The sequence below is a fragment of the Peromyscus maniculatus genome, chromosome 5, assembly GCF_049852395.1.
Source record: "Peromyscus maniculatus bairdii isolate BWxNUB_F1_BW_parent chromosome 5, HU_Pman_BW_mat_3.1, whole genome shotgun sequence".
NCBI lineage: Eukaryota > Metazoa > Chordata > Mammalia > Rodentia > Cricetidae > Peromyscus > Peromyscus maniculatus.
In genome coordinates this window covers 18915320-18932813 of record NC_134856.1, presented here as the reverse complement: position 1 = coordinate 18932813, position 17494 = coordinate 18915320, and the positions used below count along the sequence as shown (strand labels likewise).

The 17494-nt window shown below is 45.7% G+C and overlaps 1 protein-coding gene across 21 annotated transcripts in view; it reads right to left on the bottom strand.

Moving 5' to 3' along the window:
• The window catches only part of Abcc12 (ATP binding cassette subfamily C member 12), a 993341-nt gene that overhangs the window by 918534 nt on the left and 57313 nt on the right, over positions 1-17494 (bottom strand). For 10 of the 21 annotated variants that reach the window (XR_013051183.1, XR_013051182.1, XR_013051187.1 and 7 more), the window contains 6 exons: positions 12303-12458; positions 8879-9026; positions 8363-8599; positions 6481-6654; positions 5894-6041; positions 315-463 (listed from right to left, as the gene is read on the bottom strand). Coding sequence is in view for 12 of the 21 variants with exons in the window: in XM_076571787.1 (XP_076427902.1) it covers positions 315-463; positions 5894-6041; positions 6481-6654; positions 8363-8599; positions 8879-9026; positions 12303-12458 (1012 nt within the window). In the remaining 9 variants the exon portion in view is untranslated. Of the gene's footprint in view, positions 1-314; positions 464-5893; positions 6042-6480; positions 6655-8362; positions 8600-8878; positions 9027-12302; positions 12459-12610; positions 12741-12950; positions 13047-17494 lie in introns of those variants that run through there. The other 11 variants (XR_013051181.1, XM_076571782.1, XM_076571780.1 and 8 more) reach the window with 3 other exon arrangements.

The following is a 17494-nucleotide window of genomic DNA, read 5'->3' as shown; positions in this document are numbered from 1 at the left end:
AGATAAGAATAGCAGGCAGGTTCTCCTGAGCACATTGTCAGCCCAAGCACCCATATACAAACTAGATCAGAGTCTGACATATAACTCAATGGTACAGTGCTTATCTATAATGCACAAGACCCTGGACTCAAACCCTAGCACCAAAAACAAAGTTTACATTTAATTAATTAGTCCATTGAAGTATCCTGGCATCATTTGGTATATGGCAACTGAGAGTTCTAACGCCATGCATGGTGAAGCTGGAAAGGGGCTTCTCACCTGGGGCTTGTCAAGGATAGGGTGCAAAAGTGACCTGATCTAAAGACAGCTCTTACCACAGGAGCAGTGAGCTTGCGGTTCAGGAAGATGTGGCAGGTGAAAGTTGATACAATGGCTATTGTAGACACAATGGGAGCCAGGGCTGAGTTTCCACTTTGGACATATCCAGCCCTTTCCAGTAAATGTTTTTCTCTCTTTCTTATATCTGCAAAAAAGAAGGCAATCGGCGATGATCTTATTTTGCATGCCACATCCTAACATTAAGAAATGTATTACTCACAGACTGGGGGGGAAAACTTAGCAGGTAAAAATGTTTGCCACACAAGTATAAGGACCAGAATTTGGATCCCCACAACCCACATAAAATCTGTGCAGTAAAAGCCACTGTCTGTAATCCTGGAACTCAGAAGACAGAGCAGGAACTCTCTGGAGCAAGCTGGTTAGCTAGACTAGCCAGAAGAGCAAGTTCCAGGCTCAGTGAGAGGCCCTGCCTCAATGGATATAGTGAAGAAAGATCAAGGAAGATACCACCAAACATCAGCTTCAGGCCTCAACATACCTGCACCCATACATGTAGAAGCATATATACATACTGCAAACCACACACAAACACACACACACACAAGCAAAAAGAAAGAAAGATCTGAATGAGAATGGCTCCTATAGGCTCATATGTTTGAATGCTTAGTCTCCAGTTAGTGGAACTGTTTGAGAAGGATTAGGAGGCGTGGCCTTGTTGGAGTAGATGTGGCCTTACTGGAGAAGGTATGTTACTGGGGGTGGACTTTGAGGTTTTAAAAACCCATGCCAGGCCCAGTCTTGTCCATCCCCTCCCTGCTGCCTGCAGATCAGGATGTAAACTCTCAGCTACTGCTCCAGCACCATACCTGCCTACCCACCACCATGCTCCCTGCCATGATCATCGGGGACTAACTAACCCTTTGAAACTGTAAGCAAGCTCCCAACTAAATCATCTCTCCTTAGTCATGATGTCTGTTGCCTTGGTCATGATGTCTGTCCACAGCAATAGAATAGTGAAAAGACATGAATTATTTCTGCCTGATTCTCCTCCAAATGAGGGTGAAATATAAAATATTGAAACCCCAGGATGTGAACCCAGCAGCGCTAGGCTCTCAGAACTCCTGCAAGCTGAAGGTTTCCAAGGTCCCTCCCAGACCTGACACTCCATAGATTGAGTCCTAAGCCAGATGCCTACAGGGGTCAGACAAGGACTACACATGACAAGCGTGCACACAGATGAGACCAGAGCAAAAGTATGGAGTAGAACAGAATGGAAAAGTCCATCTGGGCCCAGGGAGCCTCATGTGGCTGGACCTTCAACTGCCCAGACTCCATGGATGAATTTTTATATGCTAGCACCCTGAGTTTAGATGCAGGGAAGGAGTGAAAAAGAACATTTGTGAACATTGCAGAGCCACGGGCAAGTATGGTAGCCTAGAGACATCCAAAGTGGGGCCCCTGCCAGGTATCCCAGGGACAGATCTAAAACCTCAGGGGAATGTCTCCTCATCATCAATCTGCAAGGTGCCCAGGACTCTGCACTGTTCTCTTGGATTTGCTAGGAATCGATCTAATTCTAGCCTCTTGTGCAAAAGTGTTTTCACTCGGGCACTGTGGCCGCCACACATTCCTCTTGCCTCCCTAGGTCCCACGTTCTTCCAGCTGTGAGGACAAGGAGAAGCTAGCACAGTGCCCAACAGGACCTGCTAAGCGGAGGAAGTTGTTTCCCGTGTTAGTACTGGATCCAGGGCTCTACTGTCCACGTGCCTTTCACCTCAAGAACCCAGTGTCCACATCTTTGCTCCTACCGGGGGACTTCCCCTTAAGCCCTCACACACACACCCCCAGCACTTTGGGGTACTCTCCTCAATTTACCTTACAGAATTGTCAATCATTCAGGAGTTGAATTTGGTGTCTACTGTAGGACAGGTGCTGTGCCTGGGGCTGGGGACACAGAGTAAGCAGGGTTGCAGCCTTCTCCCAGTGAGGAAGATAGGCAATAAAGAAAAATAGAAATAAATGCCTGTAATTCCACCACTTAGGAAGCTAAGGCAAAAGGGTTTTGGCTTGGAGGCCAGCATGGGCTTCACAGCTAGTTTCAAGCTAGCCTAAAACACTGTTGCAAAAGAAAAGCAATAATGATAATAAAACTTGAATAAGATAATTTCCAATTGTAATGGGTGATCAGAAAGAAACAACCAAAGCTAAGTGATAAAGGAACACTGGTAGGACGGGAACACGCTTGGAGCACTGGTCCAGGTGGCCTTTGGAAGTCAGTGATCAGAGGAGACCCAAGGTCAACACAAAGACAAAAGGAGCATCTAACAGGACAAGGAACCTGAAGTATGTAGGAGCATGGCATGATGCTTCTGGAACAAAGAGAGGTCCTCATGGCTAGAGTAAAGTCAGCAGAGGTTACAGGAAAACAAGATCACCAGACGCCAGACCTGCTGAGCCAAATGAACTCATCAGGATTTCACTAGAACGATCTAAACTTGAATCATCTAAGTGAGATAAGAAACCACTGAGGAATTTCTAGCAGGGAGCAGGCAGTGACTGGTACTTTAAAATGTTACTCTGGAGCAAGATGGGTGGCTGCTGGGAGTGGGAGGTGGGCTGCTTCTTCTTCTGTATGACCTCTGAGGGGAGACTGGCTTGGACCAGGGTGGTAGTGGAATGGAGAGAAGCGGATGGGCTCTGGGTGTGTCTGGAGCCAACAAACACAGGTCTATTTTCGAGCTTTACGCTACAGCCTTCCCTGAACCTTTACAGTGGAAACCCTTTCCCTAGCCACTTGGGCACCTCCCAGGGTCTGCGAATAGTAGGATTTTGATTTATAGTCATCGAACCTAACTGACTTGTGCTACACTGAATTGGGTTACATTGAATTAAGTCCAATGGAATCAGAATTAAATGAAATGAAATGAAATGAAATTGAATTAAGTTCAGAGTGTGAAGGAAATATTTCTGCATCCTCAAAGAAGGGCCTATTGAGTTGCTGATGTTCCAGCCAGGGGATCTGCCATCAGTGAGGGACAGGTTTTCTCCTCTCTTAGGGGCAAGGTTTATTTGTTTACGTGACATTATCTTTGGGTTTTTTTTGTTTTGTTTTGTTTTGTTGTTGTTGTTGTTTTTTAGTTGAGGGACCCAGTGTCTAACTATATGGCCCAAGCTGCCACAGGCCTTGTAATCCTCCTGTCCTCTCCTGGGACCTGGAAGTCTAGGCCTGCATCAGGACACAGGGTGAAGCAGGTGTTTTAGAACCAGTCCTGGAAACACAGGCGCAGCTTCACCCCAATTTTATGCTGATGCCTAAGTATGAAGGAAGGTCCTGAGAGCTGACTGTAGCCATGACTCTGGTCCTGGAGTCACCACCACCTGAAGCCACACCAGCAGTTCTGTAACTGTCCCCGCAGCTAAGGTTGACATTCAGCGGTGCAAGCTCTGCAGGTACTGAAGGACAGCAAGGAGAGGGCCTCCCACATCCTCCCAGAGACGATTGAACCTAAGCTTGTTGGCAATTGTCGGCTACAGCCTGGCAGCCCTTCTCGAGTGATCCAGGGCACCCTGGAGTTGGGTGTTTTTGGAGTCTATGTCAGAGAGGGAATGACACTTGCGATGAACAAGCCTGTGGGGCATCTGTGTAAGATGAATTACTAAATGGTCTTATTAATAAAACCCGGAGCCAGATATTCTGAGAGATCAGAAAAGCAGAAAGAAGCCAGCGGTGTTCTCACCACTTGGAGATGCTCAGCCAAAGAGACCTACTTCCTGTATGCCCATGCCTATATGCCTTTCTGTTCTGCCATCTCATTTCCTCTCTCCACCCAGAAGATCACTTCCTCTTCCTGCCCAGCTCAGACCTCCATACCCTTATGGTTAGTGCTGGGATTAAAGGTATGTACCACCAAGCCTGGCTCTGTTCCCAGTGTGACCTTGAACTCACAGAGATCCTTCTGAGTGATAGAATTAAAGGCGTGTGCTACCATTGCCTGACTTCTATGTTTACTATAGTGGCTGGCTTCCCCCCGGCCCCCCCCATCCTCAGATAAACTTTATTAGGGTGCACAATATATTGGGGACACAATACATCACCACACATCTGCTTCAAACCAAAGCCACCGAACATGCAGGTGGAGGTGTGGCAGCAGGAGGAGCAGGCGTGGACCGCCCCCCGCTGTGTGAGGGCACCCTGGACGTCACTCAGGAGACCTTCTACCCCCTGTACTCGGCATTCTTTTCTAAACTCTCCTGAGGGGCTCCCCCTGTCCCCTTAAGGGAGCCTGTCTCTTCCATAGACCTCCAGGGTCTTCACAGAAGGGAGAATCCTGGGTACCTTCTCTCGGCCTTCCATCTGAGGACCAGAAGAGCTTTGCTTCCATTAGGAGAGTTCTGGAGGTCCTCAGATCCTTGGAGTGTGGGGAGGGAAGCTGCTTTGAGGTAAAGGCCACAAACTCTGCAGATCATCATTACCCTTTGTGATCTTTTCCAGAGGGTTCTAGGGCCTGACTTGGGAGTAGGGGGTGACAGGGGAAGGGAGGAGAAAAGCATAGATTCCCCCAGCTCTGCCCTAAATAAAACAGCAGTGCTGGGAGGGAAAACAGATTTACATTTAGATTTGACTGAAATAGGCTTAATATCACCTGGGGAAAGAAATCTACAAATGCATCCTCATATCTGCTCAAGAGGCATTGTGTCAATGGGCCATTTAAGGACAATAAAGCCACTAGGAGCAAGGACAGATAGGTGTTTGTGTGTGTGTGTGTGGTTGGTGTGTATGGTGTGTGTATGTGTGTGTGTATGGTGTGTGGTGTGTGTGTGTGTGTGTGTGTGTGTGTGTGTGTGTGGTGTGTATATGTGTGTGTGGTTGGTGTGTGTATGTGTGTGTGGTGTGTGTATGTGTGTGTGGTTGGTGTGTGTATGTGTGTATGGTTGGTGTGTGTATGGTGTGTGTGTGGTGTGTGTGTGTGTGGTGTGTATATGTGTGTGTGGTTGGTGTGTGTATGTGTGTATGGTGTGTGTATGTGTGTGTGTATGGTGTGTGTGGTATGTGTGTATGTGTGTGAGTGTGTGTATGTGTGTGTGTGTGTGGTTGGTATGTGTATGTGTGTGAATGTATGTGGTGTGTGTGTGAATGGTTTGTGTGTGGTGTGTATGTGGTGTGTGTGGAATGTGTGTGGTGTGTGTGTGTGTAGTATGTGTATATGTGTGTGAGTGGTGTGTGTGTGTGTGTGTGTGTGTGTGTGTGTGTGTGTGTGTGTGTGTAAACATCTTCTAAGTCAAGGAAATAACCTGACACAGCTACTTTACTGCTCAGTATGTTTGTGATTATTTTTGTAAGGGTAGCTGGCCAGCACTAGACTTCCTGTGCCCCAGAAAACATGAAACCATATGCTGCTCACCCTTGGGTTCATTAGAACAGATGTCTGGGTCTATTAAAAAATTGCTACAAGCCTTGAAAAATCCTCTGACCTACAAGAGTACCTTAGGAGGTCCCCTCAGCGCCCAGGCCCTGCCCCCTGCTGCAATGCCTGGCCCTGCAGAATCTTAGGAACCCCTTCAAAGAGTACATTCTACCCATGTAAGTGCTTTGCAAAGCAGCTGCTCATCTTACCGTGAATGGTGTTCATAAAAGATTTCTCCCAGGCGTACATTTTAATCAGCTTGATGCAGGTCAGAAACTCATTCATTGTCTGAACTCGCTTGTCTGTCACTGAAATTGCTGATCTTCGGAAAGCTGAATTGAGTTTGGCCATAAACATCTGAAATCGAGGTACAAGCAACTGTGTTCAGGGAGAATTGCTGAATTGCAGTTGGCCTAAAAATCCAGGGATGAGACGAAAGCGCCAAACCAAGTTCTAAGGGAACTTGGCTGGGAGGCTCAGTCCAGTCCTTCCTCTGCACTCTGGCAGTCGGCTTGGCCTGGAGGAAACCACTGGGAATCTGTCAGGTGATAGAATGAAGTGCCAAGATGCAGGGCAGGAAAATAGGAACTTTGGCAAACTCCACAAGCATCCCTCCTCCCCCAGGGCACTTGAATTCAAGTTCTTAGGGAATGGCACAGGGCCAGGAACACCTGTGTTCATAGAGGCTCAGCCTTTGGGTGCATGCTGCAGAAATGAAGCCCTTCACTCAACTCCACAAAAGTGAGCATGCCAAGGACAAATGTCAAGCATTTTGCATTGCACATCCCTGACTTACCTGGATGGGTATGAATATAATGTACACGCATATCCCGACAAGAGCTGTGGACCCCAGAATGAAAAACGCATATACCGCACAAACGACCATTAGGATGGGGATGGTGGCTGGCAAAGGACAAAACAAGGCAGCCTCAAACAAGGAATAACTATCACTTGATAGTATATTGAGCACCTAGAAAGAAAGCACATAGGTTCAGGCTTGGGACCCTTCTGGAAGCTTTCTGATTGGCAGGAGGTGGGTCACATCAAGGGATCAATGAAATGAGTAGTGCGGTCTCACTCTGGCATGACTTTGGAGGGCTAATTTCTTAGAATTGAAGACCCCCAAAAAATAGAGCTGCAAAGAGATATGCTGGGTTTTGGTAACATGCTGAGGCCCTATTTATGTCTTTATCAACACGGCTGTCTTTACTCAAAGCAGCAACATGCCCGACAGAAAGACTGCTCTGTGGGCATGGTGGTCCATGCATGTGATCTCAGCATCTGGGAGGCTGCAGCAGGAGAGTCTGGAGTCCGGGCCAGCCTGGGTTTCACAGTGAGACCCTATCTCCAAATCATCAAAGAAGGAAAGAGAGAGAGGTGAAGGGCAAGGTGAGGGGGGGAGAAGAGAAGGAGGAGGAGAGAGACCCTTCCGCCTCCTTTGTGCAGAATGTGGCCATGACTGAGGGGTTGAAAGTGATGTGTAAGCCAAAGGACAGAATGAGACCTGGGGACGAATTTAAAAAGAAAACTAAACTCAACTCCAGGACGATACATTATTTGTGTTTTTCTCTCCCTCCCACTGACTTTCTGAAAAGGTTGGAGTGGTTGGATCTCTTGCAGCCATCCTGAGTCATTAGGAGAGACACATGATAAGATGATGATGAAGGGAAGGCTCCCAAAGCCACCCTCCCCCAAGCCCTGAATTGCCTTCTTCCAAACTTCTTTAAGATAAAGTGAGATCAATTCCTTTATTTGCTTTTTTTAAAAAAAGAAAAGAAAAGAGAGTCTTGTATATTCCAGGCTAACCTCAGATTTGCAGTGTCGCTAAGGATGACCTTGAGTTTCTGACCCTCCTGCCTCTACCTTCTAAGTGCTGGAACTGCAGGCATGAATCACCACACCTGGTTCGTGTGGTGCTGGGGCCGGAACCCAGGGCTCTGTACATGGGAGGCAAGCAGTCTGCTAACAGAGCTCTGTCCCCAGCCCTTGTTTCTTCCATGCGGAATCACTCATAATTGACATAAGATGATTTCAATACACGAAGGAGTGACTGGGAAAGAGAAATAAGTCCTTTCACCAAATACCATGTGGGGTTTCCTTGACTAGGGAGTTTTTCCTGAATAAGAAACAAGGATTTTATTACTAAAGATTAAGGGCTTAAGAAAATGTCAACTCTGCAGGACGATGCATATGTTTCTGTATTCTGTCTTTGGTGCCAGAGAGCTTACACAATTGGAATTTTTTTTCCCCAGAATGGAACAAGTTCTCACTACATAGCCCAGGCTAGCCTCAATTTTCCAGTGCTTCTTCAACTCCTGGGTACTAGGATTACAGGCATGCACTATACTTAGCTTGTCCATCAGTTTTACCAAATGTCTATAGTGTGCTCTATAATGTTTTATTGTCCTCACTATAATCAAAGGGCTTGAATAATATCACCCTTTAACTCAGTGCCAGCTTTCCAAGTTCTGCAGATCAGATGTTAGCCCTCCTCTGTCTCGATTCCTCTTGTATTTTGAGTCATCACCTCCTCACTTAGCAGGGGAGGTGAGGTGGTGTGATGGGCAGGATACGAACAGGTGAAAAGGAGGCCGGTGCTCCACCCAGGAAGCACAGCCCACACACTCACAGAAAGAGGACCAGTTTTTCAGGTGTACCGTCCGTCCAGCCCTGCTTACCTCGCCCGCAGAGATGTGAGTCAACGTCTTGAAGGACAGCAGGTTTTCGAAAACGAGCGTGGAGAGGGCCACCTTCAGTCGGATCGCCGTGCGGTAATTTATGGCCCAGGCAAGGGCCCAAAAGAGGACTTTGGTAAACTCGGTGGCAAAAAGGGCCAGACACAAGCAGATGCCAACCCCGATGTGTCCGGAGGAAATGCTGGTAATATGCTGGAGGATTTGGTGAATGAGAACTGTCTGTAAAACAGTGTGGTCAAGAGAAGGGAGGGCTGCTGGATGGAGCTCCACACAAGAGGCCTCAATGACAGCAAACTGACTTTACAGGCAGAATGTTCCATTGCTTTCAGTGGTGGTGGCTGCACTTGACAAGGACTGGCTTTATGAAAACCCACCCCCAAGGAGCACAGAAATAAAGACAATGCACTGAAGCCACCAGCTCTTAGAGAAAGGGACTAAGGACATGCTTTGCCCAGCTGGGGACCTAGGAGACAATTCAGAAGAGCCAGCCCCACTCACCGGCCCTAAGGCTGCCATGATGATGCACAGGATGTTGGCTACAACATCCATCAGCACACGAGTCCTCTGGAATCTCCATACCACGCGGCCCAGAGAGGCCTGCTCAGGCCCCACCCTCTTAATTTCTTCATCCCAGAGGATTTGAAATCTGCAGTGAAAGAAAGGAAAGAAAAAAGGACAGGCAGTCCATGTCACCTATCATCTGGAACCAGCTCTTGCAAAGGTACATGCCACAGCCTCATCCCATTAAGTGGTGCCTTTGGGCAAGTAGTGTTCATTCGCTTTCTTCTTCTTCCCCCGGGCAGGTAACTAGTGGGGTGGGGAAGGAGGTGATGCCCAACACAGCTGCTGATAATGTCTGCACTAGGCACCACCCAAATCTTTCCTTCCCCAGGTTCCGGCTACAACATCCCTAATATAACCATAAGACGACAGGGGCAATGGAGAGTTAAAAGTCCTTCTTGCAGGGGGAAAAGCTGTCTTTCCTTTTAGCAAGTTATTATGGTACGTGCCTATAATCCAAGTACTTTGGAGGCTGAGGCAGGAGAATTTGAAGTTTTAAGTCAGACTAGGCTATGCAGCAAGACTTCGTTTCAAGGAAGCAAAAAACATTGTCCATTTCAAAGATTTGAAAGGAGTCCTGCACAACAGGTCTATGGCACATGAAGCAAAGGATGCTAGAAAGCAAGGCTGCACAGACTCTCGTGAGACTTCACGGGCCTCAGGAAGGCACCTCGGTGGTGCCATGTTCTAAGAGCAAGAAAGACAACTGCAGGTCTTTAGGTCAGTGCAGTGAAATAATTTGCTAGCAGCGTGATTGATTGTGGATACTCAAAGCAAAAGTAAAAGATCACACAGGACGTGAGGGGCATCAGGCCAGAGGCACAGTGCTGGCAAGTTAAAGGGGGGTTCAAGGACAGGTAGCTAGGGGTGACAACAGGACTCTTCGGTGGATTAGATGTGGGAGGGAAGGAGAATGGGGACCAAGGGTAGAAGCCAGTTTCCCAGTCTTAGCAACCGTGAGAATGGAGAGGGGAAAGAGGAAGAGTATCAAGAGGTGGGGCTGAGGGTCAAGAATGAAACTTTCAACTCTGGCCTAGCCTGGGTGAAGCTATGTATTCAATACATGGGCAGAAGAAAAAGGAAAAGGAAATCCCACATTCATACAAACCCGAACGAAGCACCCTGCACTTTAGATATTGAAATATGTGAGGCATCCAAGTGCTGCCAATGCTGGACCTATGGAGTTCAGATTCTAGAAGAGAGGCCCGGGGTGAAGCTGGGCACATCATTTATTTGGTGCTTAATCTCCTGGCCTGAGTGAAATCAGCTAAGAAAAAAAGGGGCAGTTGATGTTGGGCAGGAAACAATTGAAAAAAAAAAAAATCCCTAACGGGAAACCCTAGCTAGAAAGCAGAAGGAAAATCTAGCAGCACACAGACGCTGGTGTAGCCCCTCAAGGTTCCCTGGAAACCTTCTCAAGACTGTAGAGAAGTTAGCGGTAGCTGAGATGTCTTCAGGGCAATTCTTCCCCTAGAAGCAACTTCAAGACCATAGCTTGTACTCAGCCCCTGTAGTATATTGTGGTATTGTGTTCCCCCAAATATTGTGCATGCTAATAAACTTATCTGGGGTCAGAGACAGAGCAGCCACAATATTAAACATAAAGGATAGGCAGTGGTAGCACACGCCTTTAATCCTAGCATTCCAGAGGCAGAAATCCATGTGTTCAAGGATACAGCCAGGCATGGTGACTCATCGCGCCTTTAATCTCAGAAAGCGAGCCTTTAATCCCAGGGAGTGGTGGTAGAAAGCAGAAAGGTATATAAGGCATGGGAGGACCAGAAACTAGAAGCATTTGGCTGGTTAAGTGTTTGGCTGGTTAAGCATTCAGGCTTCTAGCACAGTTCAGCTGAGACCCATTCTGGATGAGGACTCAGGGGCCTCCAGTCTGAGGAAACAAGCCCAGCTGAGGATCCGGCGAGAACTTTTAAGATTCATGCTACAGTATATATTCCAGGATGTGTCATACTTTGGACCATGTGGCCAGGACAAAGAAAGGTAGCAGTTTTGAGGACCTTGGTCAGGACATTATAGGTCCTCAGAACCCATTTCAACGCAAGTATTGGGAAGACTGGAGTTTGGGACTGGAGAGATGGGGGCAGTTAAGAGCACTTGTGGCTCTCCCAGGGGACTCAGGCAGGCTTGAGTCTCAGCACCCACATGGCAGCTCACAGCAACCTGTAACTCCACTTCCAGGGGATCTGACACTCTCCTCTGACCTCCTCTGGCCGCAAGCACATGCATGATTCTCATACAGACATGCAGGCAAAACACTCAGCACGTGAAAAGCAAAGCATGAATGAGGTTGGAGTCTTTGTGCAGATGAGAACAAGTCTATACATTTTCAACTGAAAAGAACAAGGTGGCAGCCACACAATATGTTCAATTTTTTTAAAGATTTATTTATTTTATGTATATGGGTGTTTTGTTTGCATATACAGCTGCACACCCAAAGAGGGAATTGGATCCCATACAGATGTGGGTGCTGGGAATTGAACTTTGGGCCTTGGTGTTCTTAACCACTGAGCCATCTCTCCAGCTCCATGTTCTATGTTTTAACTTCAGCATAAAAAGCATAGGCTGGACTGGGTATGGTGGCGCACACCTTTAATCCCAAAACTTGGGAAGCAGAGGCAGGTGAATCTCTCTGAGTTCTAGGCCAGCCTGGTCTACAGAGTGAGTCCCGGGCCAGCCAAGATGACACAGTAAGAGCCTGTCTCACAGAGAGAAAAAGGTGGCCTGTGAGAGGAAAAGCAGATGAGGCATTTCTGCAAACAATGGTTGCACAGGTTATGGTTGCAGAGAGTAGAAAAGAAATCTGAGCAGGGTTACCAACATGTTAATGGTACCTGCCTCTGGTAGGGGAACAGAAACATGGTGGGAAATAGTTTTACTGCTTAAACGTTGCTAAACTACAACTAACATCAATTAGTTTGGACCAGTGGTACATTTTTACAAGTCAAAATTGGTTAATATAGGCAGTTTGCAATGCAGACATACAATGATGATATTTTTTTTAAAAAAATAATAAAGCCAGAAATGATGCCTAGAGCTTCATGCAGCAACCAAGGTGAGGCCTAAACAGCACAAAGTCAAGCAAGTCCCCAATGAACTGTCCACAGTGCTGTTCCTCTAGCTCCCAGCCTCACACTGAAGTTCCCTGTGTCCTTTCTACCCAGCCATACTTTCCCTAGAGACCGGGTCAGAAAGTGCAGGCATTTCAACCCACATCTCAGTGAACAGCTACTGAGAAGGGTCAGCAGCTCCCAAAGGTGTCAGTTTCCACAGAGGACACAGAAGCATGTAAAAGAACTCTTGGGATCCCTTGCTTACAATGCCCTCCCCTTGGTGACCCTGGTACCTCTTGGCGTTGATGTCAGATGAATCATATGGTGATAGTGGGGGCAGGGTCTCCACAGTCAGCGTGTGCTTGTAACTTTGAATCATCACAGGTGTGAGCCAGGAAAATGTGGCAAAGGACAGCAGGCCAGCATCATCCACAGGATTGGGTGCCAACCTAGAGCAAATGGTATTCTCGTGTTCCTGGGTGCTGGGCTCACTGCCCTGATACCCTGGCTTGAATCTGTAACCACCATGATAATCACAGTCATGTGTGGACCCTGGAGCTTGCATTCATTAGCCCTTTGGGTAGTTCTTGGTCTAGCTTACCCCAGCTCAGGAGAACAGATGGTGAATGTTCAGGAAATATGCAGGTCAGCCATTAAACACAGCCAATATTCAAACTTGAGTAACAGACATTTAACTATATTGTCCTGAAATCAAAGGTAACCGTACCCAAAGTTTAGCACTACCTATTTCCACTATTTTTTGTTATAATTTTTAATACATTTATTAGATTATATGTAAAAAACTACAGAATGTTGCATTAATTTGCATGTCATCCTGCATGGGGTCCATACAGATTGTTCCAATTTTAACAAGCACACTGTTGAAGTGAGCATTTATACCACTGTCCATATCCTCTTAGGAGTTCCTCGGATTCATTTACCATCTTTGTGGTGGGAATATCCAGGAGTGGGGAGCCACTGTACATCTCTCCAACTTCACAATCAGCAATGTCATGTTGGTAGTCCAGGATATGGTACTTACAACATAAAAATTGAAAAATATGTGGAATGAATATAACCAAAATGGAGTACATGTGTATGAGAAAGGAGAGAGAGAGATATTGTCAAAACTAAATAAAATTTGAGACATGCTATAATCCCAAGAGATGCCAGTTGGACCTCTGTGCTCAGAAAAGGCTGCAGTTTCTAGTCTTGTGGTTAATGATGTACAAAATAATATACCAAACTACTGCGTATATGTGCTTGGAAGTCAGGTTGCCTGAGATACTCTCCTAGAGTTTAGAAATGACCTACTCTCTGACTCTCTGACACTTGGTGTGGTCTTGCAGCTCATGTCAGCAAAAGGTAGAGTCTATTTCCCTCACCCTGAATCTGAAATGCCCTGCAGCTCACTTTGGTGTGCAGAATGCAGTAAAAGTAGAGTGCTGGCCTGAGCATAAGTCTAAAGGTGTCCTGCCTGCTTCCACTGTTGTGGAATAATCTGTTTGTACACTGTGAAGATGTGTCTTTGCCAAGACACCTTCTTATTGGTTTAATAAAAAGCTAAATGGCCATTAGCTAGGCAGGAGGTATAGGCAGGACAGTCAATCAGACACAAACGATGCTGGGGAGAAGAAAAGTGGGGTCTCCAGGAGAGGCAGAGGAAGCAAGACATGCTGGAAGACAGGTGAAGCCATGAGCCACATGACAATACAATATATAGATTAAAAGATATGGGTTAATTTAAGTTGTAAGAGCTAGATAGTAACAAACCTAAACTATGGCCTAGCATTTATAATTAATAGTAAGTCTCCATGTCATTACCGGGGAGCTGGTGGTCCTGACAAAAAGGTCCAACTATATCTACTCATTTTCTTGGAAGTCTAATGGAAGCTGAGTGACTACATGGCCCATTTGTCTCTATTTTCCCAGTCAACTACCTTTTGGTCAACCCTCAGAAGCACAGGCACCTTGGCCAGCATATGCCTGAGTAAACCTGATCAAGACCAGATAAACTACCCAAACCATGTCAGTCCAGGTTGCTTTATTTTATGAGTTACCCATATAATTGTAAGCTGAAAAAAAAATGCTTTCAGCTGATAAATGGTGAGGCAGTTTGTTAAAAATCAAGGATACACTGCCAGAGCCAGCTCAATCTGAGTGGTCAGTGCTTCCACCTGGAGCCAGGATGCTGTCTGGGCCCAAGCTGCTTCCGAGGGCCATTTCTGGGTCCATGATCCAGCTGCAGATGAACTGTGTACTTATATCTGTGGTCCATGTCACCTCAGGGGGCCGTAGAAAGCAGGCATGATGAAATCAGAGGGCTGTGCTGAGCTGGCCCTGCCTTTTGCTGGCCTTGGGAAAGCTGGCCCTGCCTCTCACTGGACACTGCAGCAAGAGAGCTGGCCCTGACCCTCACAGGAGAGCTGACCCCTGCTCTCAGGAGAGATGTCATCCCTCACCACAGGAGATGGACACCTGATGGCATGGGCATACAGGAGCTGACTCCACCCCCTCATTTGAGGAAGATGGCCCCAGTGGCCCAGAATGACCAGCTTGGCCACCACCCAGGCCCATAGCCAGGCCTTGGGTTGACATACCCTAGCATCTACCCCATCTAGGACCTGCTGGAGCTTGTGAAGGGACTGGTCCTGTGGAACAATACTGGCAAGATCTCCAAGCCACAGGAGGCCACAGGATATCCCAGAGGAGTTCTGGTGAGGATCTAGTGAGGATGGTGTACCAGAAACCAGAGGCCTTGAACCAGACCAGTGACTCACTGCAATGAACATTTGCTAGTAAAACTAATTGGACAAAAGGATAGACTGTGTGACATAGCAATCCCAATGCCACCAGGATGAATGAAGAGGTGTTGGAGAAGAAGAAAAAAATGAAGAGGTTGGTTTTGGTTTTTGTTTGTTTGTTTGCTTGCTTGCTTTGGTTTGGTTTGATTTTTTAAAATTTTCTTGGAGGGGGTGCTGTAGGGGTGAGGGGAGAATATGGGAGGACCAGGAGGTGAGCGGAATTAAGGTGCGTGATGTGAAATTCCCAAAGAATCAATAAAGAAATTATGTTAAATAAATAAAAATTTAAAATTAAAAAAAATAAAGACTGAGATATCCTGGCCTGCAAACATGGCAGAAGACTCCTGCCTACCAGAGGCCACACCAGTACTAAGAAACCCAGGAACCCCAGGTACTAGGAACTGCAGAGGCCATACCACTATCTAGAACTCCAGAGGCAATGTGAGCACTCAAAACCCCAGAGGTCACGCAGGCCACCCAAACCCCAGTGGAGATACACTACTGAACACAAAGACTGGCTGGTCACCAGAACCACAGGCCACTGGGGCCAGAAGACCAGAGAGGAAACAGAAAGCAAGGCGCGGGGGAAAGCATCCATCCAACAAAGATAAACCCAGAAATTAGCACCTAAACCTATGATAACCCCAAACCCAAATGACTAGAGGTGAGTGTAAGAACACAATCAATAACACCAAGAGCAATATGGCACCACCAGAGCCCAGCCATCCTACTACAGCAAGCCCTGGATACTCCAACACAGCTGAAGCACAAGAAAATGACCTTAAATCAATCTAAATAGGAAATGAGCAAATCCCTTAAAGAAGTACAGGAAAACACTAACAAGTAAAGGAAGTAAATAAAACTGTTCAAGACCTGAAAGTGGAAACAGGAGCAATAAAGAGAACACAAACTGAGAGAATTCAGGAGTTGGAAAACCTAGGTAAGTAAGTGAATAAGAACTACAGATGCAAGCCTCACCAACAGAACACAAGAGATGGAAGGGAGAATCTCAGGTGTAGAAGATAGGATAAAAGAAATACATACAATGGTCAACAAAAATGTTAAATCTAAGAAATCCCTGACACAAAATATCCAGGAAATCTGGGATATTATGAAAAGACCAAACCTAAGAATAATAGGAATAGAAGAAGGAGAATTTCAGCTCGAAGTCCTGAAAAATATTTTCAACAAAATCATAGAAGAAAAATTTCCTAACCTAAAGAAGGATATGACTATAAAGATACAGGAAACTTACAGCACACCAAATAGATTGGTTCAGAAAAGAAAGTCCCAAAATAATCACAAAATAATCAAAACACTAAACAAACAGAACAAAGAGAGAAAATTAAAAGCTGTGATGTTAAAAGGCTAAGTAACATTTAATGGCAGACCTATTAGAATTACACCAGACTTCTCAATGGAGACTTTAAAAGTCAGAAGGGTGTGGACAGATGTCTTGCAGACTCTAAGAGGCCACAGACTCCAGCCTAAACTACTACAACCTGCAAAACTTTCAATCACCATAGATGGAGAAAATAGGATATGCCATGACAAAGTCAAATTAAAACACGATAGCCCTACAGAAGGTACTAGAAGGAAAACTCCAACTATAGTATATTAACTATACCCAAGAAAGCACAAGAAATAAATAGCTACATACAAACAAAACTAAAGGGAAAAACACACACTACCAACAACAACAAAATAACAGGAATTAACAATCATTGGTCACTAATATATCTCAATATCAATGAACTCAATTCCCCAATAAAGAGACACAGAATGGATACAAAAACAGGATCCATCCTTCTTCTGTATACAAGAAACACACTTCAACATCAAAGATAGATATTACCTCAGAGTAAAGGGTTAGAAAAAGACTTTCCAAGCAAATGAACCCAAGAAGCAAGCTGGTACAGCCATTCTAATATCTAACAAAATAGACTTCCAACCCAATTTAATCAAAAAAAAAAAAATTGGGAAGGACACGTCACGCTCATCAAAGGAAAAATCCACCAAGATGATGTCTCAGTTCTGAGTATCTATGACCCAAACACAGGGGCACCCACATTTGTAAAAGAAACATTACTAAAGCTGAAATTACACATCAAATCCCACACATTAATAGTGGAAGAATTCAACACCACACTCTTACCAACGGACAGGTCATCCAGAAAGAAGCTAAACAGAGAAATAATGGGACTAATAGATATTATGATTCAAACTGACCTAACATATCTATGGAACATTTCACCCAAACACAAGAGAATATACCTTCTTCTCAGCACCACATGGAACCTTCTCCAAAGCTGACAACATACTTAGTCATAAAGCAAGTCTCAACAGATAAAAGAAAATTGAAATAACCCCCTGTATCCCATCAGACCACAATGGATTAAATCTGGATTTCCACAACAACAGAAACAACAGAAAACCTACAAACTCATGGAAACTGAACAACCCTCTACTGAATGACCACTGGGTCAAGGCAGAAATAAGAAAAAAATTGAAAACTTCTTAGAAGTCAATGAAAATGAGTACACAACATACTCAAAATTATGAGACACATGAGAGCAGTGCTAAGAGGAAAGTTCATAGCACTAGTGCCTTCATAAAGAAACTGGAGTGATCTCATACTAGCAACTTAACAGCACACCTGAAAGCTCTAGGACAAAAAGAAG